At 35.5% G+C, this 18,320-nt stretch overlaps 1 protein-coding gene across 4 annotated transcripts in view; it reads right to left on the bottom strand.

Annotated features, from left to right (window-relative positions):
* TBC1D15 (TBC1 domain family member 15) overlaps positions 1-18,320 on the bottom strand; it is an 81,837-nt gene that overhangs the window by 17,351 nt on the left and 46,166 nt on the right. For 3 of the 4 annotated variants that reach the window (XM_009248030.4, XM_054526247.2, XM_054526248.2), the window contains 5 exons: positions 11,205-11,307; positions 9,664-9,861; positions 8,478-8,606; positions 7,789-7,892; positions 6,621-6,715 (listed from right to left, as the gene is read on the bottom strand). In XM_009248030.4, the coding sequence (XP_009246305.3) occupies positions 6,621-6,715; positions 7,789-7,892; positions 8,478-8,606; positions 9,664-9,861; positions 11,205-11,307 (629 nt within the window). 4 annotated transcript variants of the gene reach the window in all.

Here is an 18,320-nt window from a genome sequence, read left to right as displayed (position 1 = left end):
ATTACCTCCCTCTTCAGTTTTACCACTTTTTCCTTTCTACTGGACCATTCCCATAGTATTCAACCTTATATTATTTCTTTCAACATCATTAAAAACCTTTCTTAATCCTACTTTTCCCTCTGCTAGCTCATTTTCTCTACATCTGTTTACAGCAATACTCCTTGAAAGAGCTGTATGTATTGTCTCCAAGTCTTCTTCCATTTTCTCTTCAATTCACTCTAATCAGGTTATCACATGAACCAATCCATCAAAATTCTTCTTTAATCAAAATCTCCAGTGATCTCCTTATTCCTCCATGCAATGGTCAATTTAAATAATCTTACTTGGCATCCCAATTATCCTTTCCTGAAATACTTTCTTCACTTGTCTTTTAGGACATCAAACTTTCATGTTTTCAATCTTTCTCTGTGGCTCTTTATTTAGTCTCTTCTGCTGTCTTCTAATTTTTCCTACTTATAAATTAAAGTGCCCCGGGGCTCAGTTCTTTTTTTATAACCGTACTACTCCCTTGGCAATTTAATCTATTTTTTTTTCCTTCCAAGTTTTATTTTAGGTTCAAGGGGTACATGTGCAAGTTTGTTACATAGGTAAATGGTGTGTCATGGGGGTTTGGTGTACAGATAGCTTTGCCACCCAGGTAATGAGCATAACACCCAATAGGTAGTTTTTCAATCCTCACCCTCCTACCACCCTTCACTCTCAAACAGCCCCAGTGTCTACTGTTTCCTTTTTTGTGTCCATGTGTGCTTAATGTTTATCTCCTACTTGTAGTGAGAACATGTGGTATTTGGTTTTCAGCATAATTCCATAGGATTATGGCCTCCAGTTCCATCTATGTTGCTGCAAAGGCTATGATCTCTTTATTATGGCTGCATAGCGTTCTATGGTGCATATGTACATTTTCTTTATCCAGTCCACCACTGATGGGCATCTAGGCTGATTTCATGTCTTCTCTGTTGTCAAATAGTGCCGCTATGAACATACACGTGCATTTACCTTTGTGGTAGAATGATTTATATCCCTTTGGACATATATCCAGTAATGGGATTGCTGGGTCGAATGGTAGTTCTATTTTAAGCTCTTTGGGAAATTTCTAGACTGCTTTCCACAGTGGCTGAATTAATTTACTTTCTCACCAGCAGTGTATAAGCATTCCCTTTTCTCTAAAACCTCACCAGCATCTGTTATTTTTTGACTTTTTACTAACAGCCATCATGACTAGTAGGAGATGGTATCTCGTTGTTTTGAATTGTATTGCCATAATGACTAGTAATATCGAGCATTTTTTCATAAGTTGGTTGGCTGTGTGTATGTCTTCTTTTAAGACGTGCCTGCAGCCAGGCATGGTAACTCACACCTGTAATCCCAGCACTTTGGGAGGCCAAGGCAGGTGGATCACAAGGCCAGGAGTTCAAGACCAGCCTGGCCAAGATGGTAAAACCCTGTCTCTACTGAAAAAAAATTCTAAAATTAGCCCGCCATGGTGGTAGGCGCCTGTAATCCCAGCTACCCGGGAGGCTGAGGCAGAGAATTGCTTGAACCCGGGAGGCAGAGGTTGCAGTGAGCCGAGATTGCACTACTGCACTCCAGCCTGGGCAACAGAGTGAGACTCCGTCTCAAAAAAAAAGTCTGCTCATGTTCTTTGCCCATTTTTTAATGGGGTTGTTTTTGCTTGTTGATTTGAGTTCCTTACAGATTCTGGGTATTAGACCTTTGAAAGATGCATACTTTGCAAATGTTTTCTCCCATTCTGTAGGTTGTCTGTTTACTCTGTTGATTGATAGTTTATTTTGCTGTACAGAAGCTCTTTAGTTTAATTAGGTCCCACTTGTCAATTTCTGTTTTGGTTGTAATTGCTTTTGGAGTCTTCTTCATGAAGTCTTTGCCTGGGTCGATATCCTCAATGGTATTTCCTAGATTTTCTTCTAGGGTCTTTATAGTTTCAGGTTTTACATTTAAGTCTTTAATCCATCTTGACTGATTTTTGTATATGGTGAAAGGTAGGGGTCCAGTTTAATTCCTCTGCATATAGCTAGCCAGTTATCCCAGCAACATTTATTGAACAGGGAGTCATTTCCCTGTGGCTTGTTTTTGTCAGCTTTGTCGAAGATCAGATGGCTGTAGGTGTGTGGCTTTATTTCTGGGTTCTCTAACATGTTTCGTTGCTTTATGTGCCTGTTTTTTGTCCCAGGACTATGCTGTTTTAGTTACTATACCCTTGCAGTATAGTTTGAAGTCATGTAGTACGATGCCTCCAACTTTCTTCATTTTGCGTTGATTGCTTTGGCTATTTGGGCTCTTTTTTGGTTGCATATGAATTTTTTTCTAATTCTGTGAAAAATGTCATTGGTAGTTTGACAGGAATAGCACTGAATCTATAAATAGCTTTGGGCAGTACAGCCATTTTAAACAATATTCTTTCAATCCATGGTATGGAATGTTTTTCTATTTGTTTGTGTTATCTCTGATTCCTTTCAGCAGTGTTTTGTAATTCTCATTGCAGAGTTCTTTCACCTCCCTGGTTAGCTGTATTTCTAGGTATTTTATTCTTTTTGTGCCTACTGTGAATGGGATCACATCCTTCATTTGGCTCTCGGCTTGGACGTTGTTGGTGTATACCAATGCTACTGATTTTTGCACATCGATTTTGTATACTGAAACTTTGCTGAAGTTGTTTATCAGATCTAGGAGCCTTTGGGCAGAGACTATGGGGTTTTCTAGGTATAGTGTCATATTGCCTGTGAAGAGAGGGTGATTTCCTCTCTTCCTATCTGGATGCCTTTTATTTCTTTCTCTTGCCTGATTCTAGTACCATGCTGAATAGAAGTGTCAGAGTGGGTATCCTTGTCTTTTTCTGGTTCTCAAGGGGAATGCTTCCAGCTTTTGCCTGTTCGGTATGATGTTGGCTGTGGGTCTGTGATAGATGGCTCTTATTATTTTGAGGTTATGTACCTTTGATACCTAGTTTGTTGAGGTAATCTAGTTTCATAATTCATGGTTTTATGTAATCTCATACTATCTATGTTGATGACCCCTAAATTTATCTCCAGTCCCATGAATTCCAGCCCGATATATCCACATTCAATTCAACATATTAACTTATGGACATTCAATATAGGCAAAATTAAAGTCTAAAACGGAATTCTAAATATTCCCTTCCAAACTTTCTTCTCTAACAGTTTTTCCCATCTTAGTAAAAAACAAAAAAACAGCAATATTGGCTGGGCACAGTGGCTCATATCTATAATCCCAATGCTTTGCAACACTGAGATGGGAGAATTGCTTGAGGCCAGGAGTTGGAGACCAGCCTGGGAAACACAGTGAGACCCCTTTTGTACAAAAAAATTTAAAAATTAGCCGGGTGTGATGGTGCGTGCATGTAGCCCCAGCTACTTGGGAGGCTGAGGCTGGAGTATCCTTTGAGCCCAAGCTGCAGTGAATTATGATTGTGCCACTGCACTCCAGCCTGGGTGACAAGCAAGAATCTGTCTCTTGAAAGACAAAAAACCCAGCAATATCCATACGCCATATTCTCTTCCCTTTATATCAAGCAGTTGCTCTTCCGCTCTTCCCATCTGGATGCCCATTATTCCCTTCTCTTGCCTGATTGCTCTGGCAAAGGCTTCCAATACTACACTGAACAGGAGTGGTAAGAGAACCCCCTCCCTTTTTCAAGTTTCTATTCAAATATCACTTTCCCACTAAAAGCTGTCTCTGCTTGCCCAAGTTAAAATGGCAACATTGCACACAAACATCCTAACCCTTTTCCTTGCCTTATTTTTCTATTTGGCATGTATCACTAACATACCACATATGTTACTTACTTGTTTACTGTCTGTTCTTCCAGAGGAATGAAAACTCCTTTAGGGCAAGAATTTTGCCTGTTTTGTGCACTGATGAATCCCCAATGCCTAGAGGAGAGCCTAGTACATAATAGGCACTAAGTAATACTTATTGAAAGAATGAATGAATGTATGAATGCTTGAAATAATCAATCTGGTTTTCAGAAATATCCCTTGGTGATTTAAACCCATTTATGCCAGAGGTTACGAATTTTTGTGTGTGAAAAATCAGACCTTGGAGATGACCTTGAGCAGTAGGATAGAAATAACTCCCACAAGCTTAGTGTTCCAATAATGGAACACTAGGCATAAATGGGTTAATGTGTTGCCAAAGTTAGAAACCACTGCTTTAAAAACTGGGATTCCTAAGCCTTCTTAACTGTCTCTTTTTCCACTAGGTGGCACATCTGTTTCCATGGATATTTATACTGATAATACCCAAACTTCTATCTCCTGCCAGACTAGTCCAGACTATTCAACTACCTATTTGACATTCCATTTGTATGTTTCACCTTAAGGTATATATACCTTAACACTTAATTCAATTTCACCATACCCCATTTCTCATCTCCATAAGGGGTATCACTAACTGCCCGTTCTCTAGTCAGAAACTGAGTCCTATTTTTTATTTCTCTTTCCCCTTCAGACCCCATAGTTAATATATCAGAAAGTCTTATCAACTCTATCACTAAGATATAACTTGAATCCACCTACTTTGTTTTTTTTGTTTTTTTTTTGTTTTTTTTTTTTGAGAAGGGGTCTCGCTCTGTCACCCAGGCTGGAGTGTAGTGGCACAATCACAGCTCGCTGTGGCCTCAACCCCATAGGCTCAAGTGATCCTCCCACCTCAGCCTCCCAAATACTGGGATTACAGGTGTGAGCCACCATGGCCGGGCTCACCTACTTCTTTTTACCTCCTCTACTACCATTTCTTGTCTGAACGTCTACTTTCCACTAACTGGTCTCCCTATTCCTACTCTTACTTTGATTGAATTTCCACAAAGCAGTAAAAATGATTTTAAAATATAAATAAAATACTCTTCCTTAAAATGCTCCAATAGATTCTCATCATACTTAAAGTAAAATCCAACTTACTGGCATGTATGCAAGACCTAAAGCTTACTGCATAGTTTTGTTTTTAATAAAAGTAAATTTATACCACCCAAAAAGTTTTTGATGAGCATTCTCAAAATACATTTGGGAGAAAGCATTATAGAAAAAGAATGCTTTAAAACTAACTTATTTTATACACTTCTACTGGCAGAAAGTATGGTATAGCTGAAAGGCCACTTAAAATTAGATCTGAGTATGAATGAGTCTGAGCTATAAAACTAATGAGATAGAAGGCTTAAGACAACTGACTAACCTTTCTGGGCTTCAATTTTATCTGCTAAAAATGAACAAAGTAGGCTACAGTATGTCTCAATTCAAATTACATTATGGGGATTTTAAATATCTAAATTTTCCTACCAGTCTCCTGGAAAGGATGAGAAAAGGACATGAAAGGTTGAGAATATCAGAGACATCAACACTGATGCTTGATATAAAGGGAAGAGGATATGGCATGCAGAAAGAAGAGGCTTAAAATACAGGTTTAGTTGACCTCTAACTTCCCTTCCAGTTCAAATATTTTATGCTCAAGCAGGAGTAAAACACCAGAATCCCTTATTGTTTTTCCTACTGAAACTGAAAATAGCAAGAAGCTTCAGTTAGAAACTTTAGATAACTCCAAAACTCAGGACTCCCAACCTTTTGCCTTAATCAGAGAAAGGACAAAGTTTATTCTGGTATAATTTACATTTCAGAAAAATAAATTCTTTTTGGATCAAAAGTATCACTGCCAAAAAGATCTTGTTTCTATGTCCACAAATGGTACCAAATCAGCCTGTTATGTTGGGCTTTCTAAACATAATTTAAAAAATTATTTCTTTCATGGGAGGGTGTTAACAGCAGCAACAAATCCCTCTATCATTCTTTACAAAACCACAGATATACAAATCCAGATACAACATAGGAATTTCAAAACTAAGTTCCAGTACTATCCAATGCTATCCTAAAATTACAGAGACAGTGTAATAAGAACATTAAACTGGCCTCTGCACTTATTTAAACCATGTGACCTTGGACAAGTCATTTATGTTCTCCATGCTTCAGTTTCTCATTTATAAATGGAGATTATGAAATGCAACTAATGCTTTTATGATAAAATTCTATTAAGCATCTCTGTGTTTTAGAGAATAGTTATCCCCAGGTAAACATTCTATTTTCAAATACTAAATTCTATATCTGGAGTCATTTATTTAATTTTAAAAATGAAATACATGTATATTTAAAGAAGTTCTGAAGGGATATAAATCAATACCTATTAACCATAATTATCTCTGGGTGACAGAAACAAAAATAATTTCTATTTACCTCTTTTTGCTCATCTACAGTTAATTTTTCTACAATAAACAGACTTTCATAATAAAAAAAATAAAGTTTTTTAAAAATGAAATTAATTCAACAAGCAAATACAGGTAAACAATCTTTTTTAGAAATTCATACTTTGGAACTGAAAATTAAATATATCAACACTTATAAATAAACTTACTGAATTAATATGTCTATTGGAAGAGTAACAACAAAGAACATTAAACACACACTGCAATGTACTTTCCTATTCTGATTTTTCTTTTGAGCCCTAGTGCTGTTAGCATGTATCTTCACTTCTTTACTCTTATCAAGATTTCAATGTAATCCCCTCTTGCATTTCCAAAGTTGTTAAGAAAAAATTACCGATAAGACTTCTATAATCTCTTAACCTCGAATTTCTTTTCTCTTGTTCCTGGCTGACAGATTTCCATTGCAGTTTCATTCTGAAGTATTCATCACTATAGAAAACAATTTGACACCAAAGAAAGCTATTTGAAAACTTTATTTTTAACACTGTTTAATTGGGTTTTTCTATAAACAGTATATCAAAGCATTTATGATGCTAGTGGAATGTAAGTTTATAAAAACAATAGCAAAACGTTTAAAGTTATGACAAATAAGTGAAAACAAAAGAAAAAATAACTGATACATATCACAAAGTTCATGTGATAAACTTTGGTCAACTACTAGAATAATTTTAGGTATTCTTTTACAAAAACATTTATCTCATCCTTAAAATCGTCTCTAAAAGTATTCTAGTCATGAAATATTTTAACCACTAAAGTTTCCAAATAATTGTAAATACAAATCTAAGTGACTTTTTTTTTTTTTAAATGTGACATTATAGTTCCATTTCCAAGCAGTTTATTGCAGAAACTAGTTAATGTAAAAATGTCTTAGAAGAACTGGTAAACATGCTGAAAAGAGAAGACTGTCAGATAACTTAAATATGCACATAATGACTGAAAATAGCTTTAAATCAAAGGCTAGACTGACAACTGAGAACAAGAAGTTGTACCTGGAAAGTTGGTCTGTGTTTCCTTTCAAGTCTGAGGAATAACTTAAAATAGAAACACTCTTCCAAAAAGAACGAAGGATCCATTATAAGAGTATCAGAAAAGTAACTTAAAGGTAATTACTCTAAATAGGAAATATATTATTTCTTATAAGCCAATTTTATAGTTTCATAATGAATTATAAAAATGAATCAAGATGAATGAGAGATGTTTTTAAGTGTACGTCTACAGAGTTATCTTTCAAGTATGCAAAAGGCTTGTACAAGGCTTATATAAGGGAATATGTTTATCTTCTTTTTACATATTCACAAAAATAAATGCAACGAGGTGCTTCTAATAAGTGTTTCTGATTTAAAATAATTAGAATGCTCATAATTTTTAAGTTAAAACAATAAAAATGAAGCTGTTTTTCCATTCCCCAGTCTATTGCAAATCCTCATCTAGAAACCCTATACTAATTTGTATGAGTGGGTTACTTGAATCTCTTTGATAAATGTACAAAGACCATTACTTACGTTTTTTGCTTTTGTAATTGGGTTCTTTCCTCCTTGGTACTGTCCCAGGGAAAATAACCCAGAAGAAATTTCCATGCTTGCTTTCTCAATGCATGACTAAGTCCCTGAAGAAAGCATGCATATTAAATACATAAATGAAAAAGAATGTAATACTGTAAGTTCACGAAACTTGCATATAAAAAGGAAAACTAATCTTTAAGAGGTAGTTTTATATATGTAAATAGTTCAATTCAGTGAATACCATCTTGTTTTTTACTTCTAGATCCAAAAGATGTAAGCAGTTGCCAGAAAGTTTAAACAGTGCACAGAATACAGTAGACTACAGCAGACAGACAGTATGACTGGTGAGTCTAAGCCCAATCTTACAGAATAAGGCAAATGCCACTGGAATGCAGGCCTCCTTCACAAAACCCACAGAACTTTAAGTATGGAAGAATTCTTCCCCCAGAGTTAAGGCTATCCCTCTACCCAACCCCCAGGAACATCATAAGCACCTCACTCTGTCCCACTCAATCCAGGAATTTTAAGGCATCATTCATCAAAGAAATAACAGAGTTCATTCCTCCCTACTTCCCCCACCAAAAAAAAAAAACAACAAGAAAAAAACACACCAAAACAGTAACGATAACAACAAAACCCCTAAATACTAGAAGTTTATAAGACAAGCCATATTAGAGTGTTTAAATTACCCCTCTAAATATCATCTGCTTCATATTATCTACGTTTAAAATTCTTCCTTCAGAATCAATGTTCTTAGTCCACTCTTCCAGTGACACCGGTTCTTTCCTTTGAACAACAGGCCGTTCCCCCAAATCAATCTAAAAATAAGATAAGCAGTAACAAGTACATATTTAACCAGTGAAATGAAATAAAGGCACATAGAAATTAAATTTAAAACACTATTTTTCAGACATGACTTCTAATACTTTTAAGATCGTTCTTTATTTTCCCATGTTTACTTTAACTATAATAGTTAGCATTACATGTATTTCCCTTCTACTAAACACACAACAAACTGGGTTATAAATTCAGAAACAGGAAACCCCACAGACTAAAAATATTTGTTATTAAAAGAAAGTTCTTTACTATTTTGGGTTCAATTACCTAAGTATAGAACATTCAACATGTAAATTCTGTAAGAAACCTTCAAACCAAATGATATGCTGTATTACTTAAAAAGAGAGAATATATAATTATTCCATTAATCATATTCTAAAATTAGCTTTTCTTCCAAAGTCTGTATTTCTCAGAATTGATTCATAACCCACTAGCTTCACTTGGCATTTTCTATAGCGTTTTATTCAATTAACAGATGTTGGTAATTTTAAAATACCAAGATAAACCCTTTAATTAAGCACTAAAATTTAGATATTTATAGTTTTCTAACTATGTACAAGCCTAGAGTTGTAGCAAATTTAAGTCTTACTGAGCACATATAAAGATCTACCACAATTCAGGCCAAAACCCATCTTACTTAAAAAAGGAAGTATTACATGAGAATAAAAGCCCTAAAAGTAGTATCCTGACTAGCTGTCTCTGATGCCTATGAGAAAACATGCAAGTAAGGAACAGAACTAAGAGGTAACAGGAAAGGTTCGCTCTTCACTCTGCTATGCACTCAATGAAACAAACTTCATTATCAAAAGGTAATCAAAGAAGAGAGATCCAACATTAATCAAGAAGAAAGAGTATAAGATAGAGAACAAATGAAGAACTCAGTGGCAGGACAAGCACTCATTGTCAGATATACTAGCAAAAAGTTGTAAGAACAGATTATGGAAAGAAGCAGATATCACCAAAATTAAGTTTCTATTTCTATAGTACATGTTCTCCTGTTAAAATATAAGAGCTATATTAATACTAATCTTTACTCACTCTTGTGATGACTTCAAATCCTGGTTCTTCTTGTTGATTTATCTTTAGACCTGGAATAGCATCACTAAGAAAATCTGCCATTTCTGAAGGTGGTCGTTGATGTGTAGAGGGATCGCTGCCTCTCAAACTGTCAAAAATGTAGTTCGTGACTTTGGAAAATCCTATCATAGTTGCCGTATAAGGGTCCTTTTTAATTTTCTATGCAGTAGGAAGAAAAATATTAGCATTATTAATTCAAATAAAGAAAAACGAATACTCCATCATGGGCAAAAAAGCAAAGCTTTTTAAAAGAAAAGAAATCAGGACTAAAACAGTGTTCTAAGATTATCTTAAATTTGTATTTTCTTTCTTGGAAGAAAAATTTAAATTTTCTAAGCCAATCATTTCATTTGGTTACAAGAGCGTAATAAATGACAAGTTAATGCTACTGATTGAATTGCAGATAAACAAATGATTTGCAGGCTTCACTCAATCTGCATACATCAGAAAACATACGCAGTGCTTACTTTCCAGTGGTGAATGGCCCACAACAGCTTTCTTCTGTCTAGCAGTCCTGCCTTCATACAAAAAAAATATTTCTTGAAGTGTGTACTACCATGCTATTCTGACACAAAATATTTGATGGCTAAATTTAAAAACTCATATTTAAATATTAGGTGACATTTTAATCTAATTATATGAACAGTAAATCATGCCAACAAGAATAATTTATTCTGGGACAGTGCTACCCTGGAAAACAGCAAAACGTTTTTCAACTGTTAAGTGCTAGGGTAACTTCTGAAGCCCAAACTATTTGCTCATTCATATTTAAGAAAAATAGTTATTTATTAAATAATTCTTTTCACAATAAGTAAAATTATCCTTTTATTTTCCATTTTAAACAGTGTTTAGTTCTCTCTCTCATCCTCTTTCCTAAAAAGTTCCCTCTATATCTTATTAATTTTTACATCTTCAAAACCAGGAAAAGAATAGCTGGGACACAGCAAGCACTCACATATTTGTTAAATGAATAAGTGAATAAACAAATGAATAAACCATCTCATTACACAGTCATCTGAGTGATAATTAAATTTACTTCTGCCTATTATTAAGTACACATTTTTAGCTAAATGCAAGAACAGTACTCAAATATTCTTAGAGGAATAAGATTGTCATGACGTCAAAACAACCTACTTAAAATCAAACCAGATTTTTGCCTAAACTGATCATTAATGAATTCAAACTGGCCTACTCTGTGATCCCTGGCCTAATCAATAAAAGTTACGATACAAATCTACTGATGTCTAATTTTAGTATTATAATAAACGGAGAAATTGCCTTATGAGTAACTAAGAACCAAGGAAGCCTCTGAGTCTTGCAAATAACATGAAAACTTATTGTTTCTGTAAAATTAGAGAATAGTTCCAAAAAGATTACACACACACACACATATGTATATATATGTACCTGTCTCATTTTGCATACTTTCTGAGAAGATGAGAAGTACAGGGTATATAAAATAATGCAGTCAGAATAATACAGGATAGATTTAAGAAACATACTTGTATTAAACCATATGCTGGCTCATCAAGAAGATTTTCAAAAGACTGTGAAAGACTCTTATTCTGACAATTCACAAGAAGTGTTCTTTTATCCTGTGGAGATCTATAATAAAAAAGAGGATTTGTAGAAAATACTAATACACTGTATCAATTACTACATGAAGAATTACTAACACAAATGTTCCTCACCAAAAAGAAAAAAAAAAACCCAAAACATTTTAACAGTTTTCCATTAATACATTAGCAAATATTTAGTAACTATTTTAAAGGAGCTTCAAAACTACATGAAACATAAAATACAAAATTAACAAATACTAAATACACTGTATATAACATAAATAAAACAAATATAAAGTGTATTTTTATTCCAGGTAAAGCCAAAAGGATTAAACTGGAATGAACCTAAATTCTTCTCTAGAATTATAGTAGAAAACCATTACAAGATATCTGGCTTTATTATCATAAAAATTAAAGAAAGCAGCCAAAACAGACATTAGGAGTCATCAGTATGTAATATTTACATACAGAAAATATGTCCTATTTTGAAATGATTTCCACCTTCATTCACAGCTTAGTAATACTGCAATATAAGATGTTAAAAATGTAAGCTATATTAGTTATTTGATAAAGATCATTAATCATGCTAACCATAATTACAAACACACACATATGAACATATTTTAACAAGATTATTATGTATGGTTGGGTAATACTATGTTTTTAGTTCTTAATTATTAAACTCTAGAAGCAAGTCTCTTCACATTTCTTAGTAATGACAGAATTTAACAAAATGTTTTCAAAACAGACATCTAATTTCTAGTCATCTGACAAATTATCCAGTCTTTTTTCTATTTAGTGAGTTTTATGACACAGTCAGTTGTAATAAATCTACAACTTTTCTATGTTTAAAATAAAAATTAAATGTGTTACTTTGATGCTATACACCTCCTGTTTATTATAAATGTTTGAGATAAGATCTTTAATAACAGTTATCTCTTCTCAATTCTAACATAACAGGATGTAACAGTAATGCTAGAGTGGATATGAAATCCAAAACAGGATCTTATATTCTTACATAGTCAGAAACAGCACTCGATCTGCATATACAATAGTAGCTAACAAGCCCCTTGGCTTTTCAAAAGGGGCTGAGGTTGAGTCATTTGATATAGGAGGGAAAAAAACATACATTTTAAAACATTTACTTTTCTGAATATTTTGAGGGGTCATAATTAACAGGCAGACTTACCGATTCTCTCATAAGGCATTTTTTAAATGATGGACTTTGAAATGTAGCATCAGAAAAGAAAAGTAGCTAATAAAGAAACAAAATTTTATTCCTAGCACAGTGCTGCTGGCACTGCCATCGTTTTGTTTCTACCAATAAATTAAGTCAAATTATTTCTTTAAAACCCAAATAAAAAATGCTCATGAAAGTCAAACCACTGCCTATACATATAAAAGAGGAACAAATAGGCAACTTTCAGCTATCTGGGCTCAGATAACTCCATGGCTCCATATCTAAAACAGTGGCCACTAAACTGGAGATCAGAAGATGAAATGACTGCCTTACCAACAAGCAACCACAAATATTTTTTAAAAAGAAATTCCTTCTTTTCTTTTCTCATAACTATTGCTGTGTGACGGCGGGTGGAGGAAGCGCTAAGGAGGGAAGTTATGAAGAAATTAACGACCTGACTGCCCCAAAGGAAATCAACAAAACACTTAGAAAGTACATCAGTCAAGGGACAAGTAGTATACTGTTATACTGCTAGGTAATTGCAGAGCTCACCATAAGGAAGACTGGTATTCCAAAATATTACCAGAATGTTTCCACCTGCTGGGTCACTACACTGATTTAATCTATAAATATATATTCTGGGAAGTTGATCTCTCATGCTAACATTATTCAAGACTTTCAAACTCATTGCAGCACTAAGATGAACTTTTAATGATGCTAACCCAGCAATTCTATTACAGCCTGCTAAACAATTTGAAGAAAACTATAGTCTAGTATCACAACTATAGAAGCATATCTCCTGAAAATTCTGAAGTATATCCCAGGCTTTGGTGTGAGCCTCTCCCAAAGACCTCATAATAAACTCAGAAATTATAAACCGAACAATGCTTGTATACCCAAATGTAGCAGTAACTATTTTATATTTCTATTGAGAATGACCAATATGTAAGGCTAAAGAAATAAACAGCATTGCAGAGATTATCAATCAAAACTGAGAATAAAAGATAGAAAGGTACAATAACAAAATTTTACATCTAGAACCTAATCTTTTAAATGGTTGGTGCTGTTTGATGATACAACAAATTTGACTTTTTAAGGGAATATTTTACTGCTTGGATATTTGCATATCAATGTAAAAATGGCCCAATATACAAAATAACTTAATGGAATCAACAGGTCTCATTCATATCTTGGCAACCAACTTGGTTTCAGAAAGGTAAGAAAAACATATTTGTAGCTCATTCTTTTATCCAAGTGAATATCACATTTTAAATGATGATAAATCAAAGAACACTTACAAACATGAACAAATATGACAATTAGTTTTCCTGGTAAATAAGAAAACTATCTGAAAAATACTAAGCGTCAAGAAGATGGCCTATGTTGCACTGACTAGATCGGGTTGTTCAGACTAAAAGAAGGAACTACACATGACTAGCCTAGCAGAACCTCTTCCTGGCGCTTGTGAGCCATCTAGGTTGCCCATTCCTAGATTACTGGCAATCTCTGCTCATCCGTATGGTAAGGCCCTGCTCCTGTAAAAGGAAGGTCAGCTCTTTATGAAGACAAACTTAATTCACTAAGAAGTGGATTGGGAAGACAACCGGGCCACAAATGCAAGCCACATTCCTCAATTTAGCTTAATCAAAAATTTAAAAAGAGTTATCTGGTCTAATTCTCTTGGTTTTGAACTCAAAAGAAGACAGGAGGGGTGACCACTGGCATCCCAACGAGGCTGAAACCAAGATATCCTTGACTACCCTTCTTTGTGGTCTCTAAAACAATCTTTGACCATAGAAATAAGACTCTGGAAACATCGTTTTACTTAGGATAACGGCTCCAGGGACAGGAAATGAGACCCCCCCGGTGCTGACACCTAGTAGAATAAAAATTGGGTATAATATTTAGAAATTTTCATTTATTTGAACTTTAACTTAAAAATTTGGGAATTCCACTTATTTGAATCTTAACAAGAACAAGAGCCTTTAAATTTCTCCTTAAGAATTTTGTAATTCACAATAGCAAAGGCATCAAATAAACCTAAATGCCCATCAATGGTAGGCTGGATAAAGACAATGTGGTATATATATACCATGGAATACTACGCAGCCATAAAAAGAATGAGACCATGTCCCTGGCAGCAACATGGATGGAGCTGGAGGCTATTTTCCTAAAGCAAACTAATGCAGGAACAGAAAGTCAAATACTACATGTTCTCATCTATAAGCGGGAGCTAAACAACACATGGACACAAAGAGAGGAACAACAGACACCAGAGCCTACTTGAGGGTGGAAAGTGGGAGGAGGGAGAGGATCAGAAAAACTACCTATCAGATACTATACTTATTACCTGTGTGACAGAATTATTTGTACACCAAAACCCCATGACATGCAGTTTACCTACTTAACAAACCTGCACATATACCCCTGAACCTAAAATAAAAGTTAAAACAAAAAAGAATCTGACAGTGGGGGATGGCTTATATAAATTTGGGACTTTTTAAATACTGGTGAATATTTACTTGGAATAGCTTTATTCTACTACTTGGAATAGCTTTATTCTACTACTTGGAGTCTATAAAATCTATGGTGAGCTACATGGCATAATATAATTGGGCATAATTTGTGACAGGAAGGATAATAGGGAGGGAGCACTTATTTTCAGCCTAGGGTATGGAGGGGCCTTGGAGATAAAATATTTGATGCACTGTTTTTACACATTTCAGACCATTCATGGGTCAAAACGTAAATTGCCCTCCCAGTGTCACAGGAGAATACACAAAGCAGTGGCTGATATTAGAAGAACAGCTTTTGAAGTCGTCACTTTAGACACTATCTCTTTCCCCAAGAAGAGCAGCCACATCCTGGTTCACTAAAAACTTAATGATTAAGCCTAATGAGAAGAGAACAAAGTGTACAAAGCTTTTTCTCTTTTACCAGATCATTAAAGGGTGCAATTAATCACTTAGGCTCACATCTCCTCCAACTCTATGCTCCCCTTAGTTGATTTCATTCTCTCTCAGAGTTTCAATCACTCCCACACGTGGAAAACTTACATATTATCCTAATATATTTTGATATTGCCATATGTCTTATTCACGGCACTTATTATATTGCAACTTAAGGCAGGGGCCATGTCTTTTTTGATTACTGCTTTCTTTCCAGAAAATAGCACTACTGCATCTAAGACACAGTAGGCATTCAAAAAAATACTTGAATTAAATGAAAAAAAAAAAACATGTATAAGGAACACCATTCCATGGCTTCACATTTCCAAAAGGAAATAAGCACTTCTAAAGAAACTCTCCTTCCCAGGGACTTTAGTGCTGAGATTGAGAAAGAGTAGGGTGCATGCTTGGCATAATTCCTTCCAAGCTCTCTCTTTCCCTCTCTCTTAGATCTGCCTATCAACAGAGAAGGTGCTTTCATTCTGCTCTCATTCACATCCTCAGTGGCCTGTCCTCATTAGGAAAGCCTGTAGGTATCAAGAAGTAACAACAACCAGTTTAGTTCAAACTAATCTGGGGTGAATTATTATAATGTCATACGTCTAAACCCCTCTAATAACAGTATTTTCATCACCATCTCTGATTCTTTTTTTTTTTTAGGCAAAGTCTCGCTCTGTCGCCTAGGCTGGAGTGCAATGACACGATCTCAGCTGACTGCAACCTCTGCCTCCCAGGTTCAAGCAATATTCCTGCCTCAGCCTCTCGAGTAGCTAGGATTACAGCTGGCTTTTTTGTATCTGTAGTAGAGACGGGGTTTCACCATGTTGGCGAGGCTGGTCTCGAACTCCTGACCTCAAGTGATCCGCCCACCTCAGCCTCCCGAAAGTGCTGGGATTACAGGCATAGGCCAGTGTGCCCATCCCCATCTCTGATTCTCATACTTCTCATTTGTTTACAAATTTAGAAAAGGAAACAAGCTTTCACTCGCTACTCTCATGAAAACACGAACAACACACATTCAAGATATATATACCCCTATTAACTGCTTAAGTGGTTATCAAGACTATCCTTGAACCCATCCAGGATAGAAAACTCTACCTCCTGAGCTAAAACCTGTCTTCTAATTTCTTTTTGGAGTCACATAAAGCAAATCTCCAATCTGTTTCTCACAATAACCTTTGAAAAATTATTTGTCAAATTGATAATTATCATGCCATTTATTCATTCAACTAATATTTATTGCACATTTATTATGTACCAGAAACTGTAGCTAGGAACTAGGAAGAATATGGAAACAAGATAGATACAATCCCTATCCTTCAGAAGTATACATTCTAGAGTAAAACACAAAAGAATAGACCAAATTATTGTATGCTGTTAGATGCCATGAAGGAAGCAAACAAGAAAATTAGATAGCAAGGAGCAGAGATAGGAAAACTACATTAGATGGGGAAAGAGGGCATAAGCCCCTCTGAGGAAGTGACATTAAATGGAGAACTCAGGGATCAGAAAGAGAGGAAAATATTCCAAGTAGAAAAAACAGTATGCATAAAGGACCTTAAGACAAGAAAGAGTTTAGGGGGTTTTAGGAACTGAAAGAAATCTGCATGAGTAGAATGGAAAAGACAATGGCATGAGATGAGTTTTAAGAGATAAACAGAGCTAAGATAGGGCAGGCCCTTGTTGATGACAGTGAAGAAGTTTGGATTTTATTTAATGTTGCATTGAAATTTCTCTTCTTCAAGTTAAACCACATCCTTCAATGAAATATTTTTCATAGGACCATTTTGATCCCCCTCCTTACACTGGTTATCTCTTCAATACAGAATAGGTAGTCTAGCACATTTAAAATGCAGTGTTTACTACTTGCAGTTCAAGCCTACTTCTCCAAAATATAATCAGTAAAAAGGAGAGAGGAGCTACCACCTCCCTCATCCTAGATACTATGCTTTAATCAACAGTCTCAGACCAAATGATCTCATTTGTGAGTTACATCACAACACCGATACTGAGCTTACTATGGTGCTAAAACTCCTAACTCTTTAATGCCTGCTACTCAATAACCATAACCTTCTATTCCAATCATGATACTGTCTCTCCTGAAATCTACTCATCCTCTCAATGGTAACCTATCACAGGTTCTCACTTCGAGATCCAAGATCCACATACCACCAAGCAGGTCTGACTTTCTTATACTTACTGGCACTGAACAGCTTGCCTGTTGCCAGCCAGAGGTGATTAACATAGTAGGGGAGAATCTCATGCCAGAAAATACAGAGTCGAGAATTTTCCAGTTTTTGTATCACTTCTAGCCTTAGGTAATCTAAATTTAGGCAAGGTGTTAAATTCTACTATAAAGTGAGGACATTATAACTGAAGTTAGCAGCCAGGCGCAGTGGCTCATGCCTGTAATCCTAGCACTTCGGGAGGCCAAGGCAGGCAGATAACCTGAGGTCAGGGGTTCGAGAGCAGCCTGGCCAATATGGTGAAACCCTGTCTCTACTAAAAAATACAAAAATTAGCCAAGCGTGGTGGCGCACGCCTGTAATCCCAGCTGCTCAGGAGGCTAAGGTGGGAGAACTGTCTGAACCCACGAGGCAGAGGTTGCAGTGAGCCAAGATCGCACCACTGCATAGAAGGAAGGAAAGGAAGGAAGGAAGGTTAGCAATCATTCCCTGCAGTTCCCCCAAGCCCAAAACCTCAATTTCTCCCTTCTTACCTCCATATATCCAATCCATCACAAAATCTAATTCTAAATACTCCAATACTTCCATCTTTCCTGTCACTATCCCAGTTCAGGCCACTTTAATCTCACCTGGATAACTGGAAGAACCTGCTAACATGACTTAAAAGATGCTTTGTGCTTTGGACTTTACTAAGCTCTTTGGCCTCATCTTTAACTGTATTACCCTCCCCTCCTCATACTTTGCG

Source organism: Pongo abelii, chromosome 10 (genome assembly GCF_028885655.2).
Source record: "Pongo abelii isolate AG06213 chromosome 10, NHGRI_mPonAbe1-v2.0_pri, whole genome shotgun sequence".
Classification (NCBI taxonomy): domain Eukaryota; kingdom Metazoa; phylum Chordata; class Mammalia; order Primates; family Hominidae; genus Pongo; species Pongo abelii.
The sequence above is the reverse complement of the archived record's forward strand: the minus strand, read 5'-3'. Positions and strand labels throughout refer to the sequence as shown.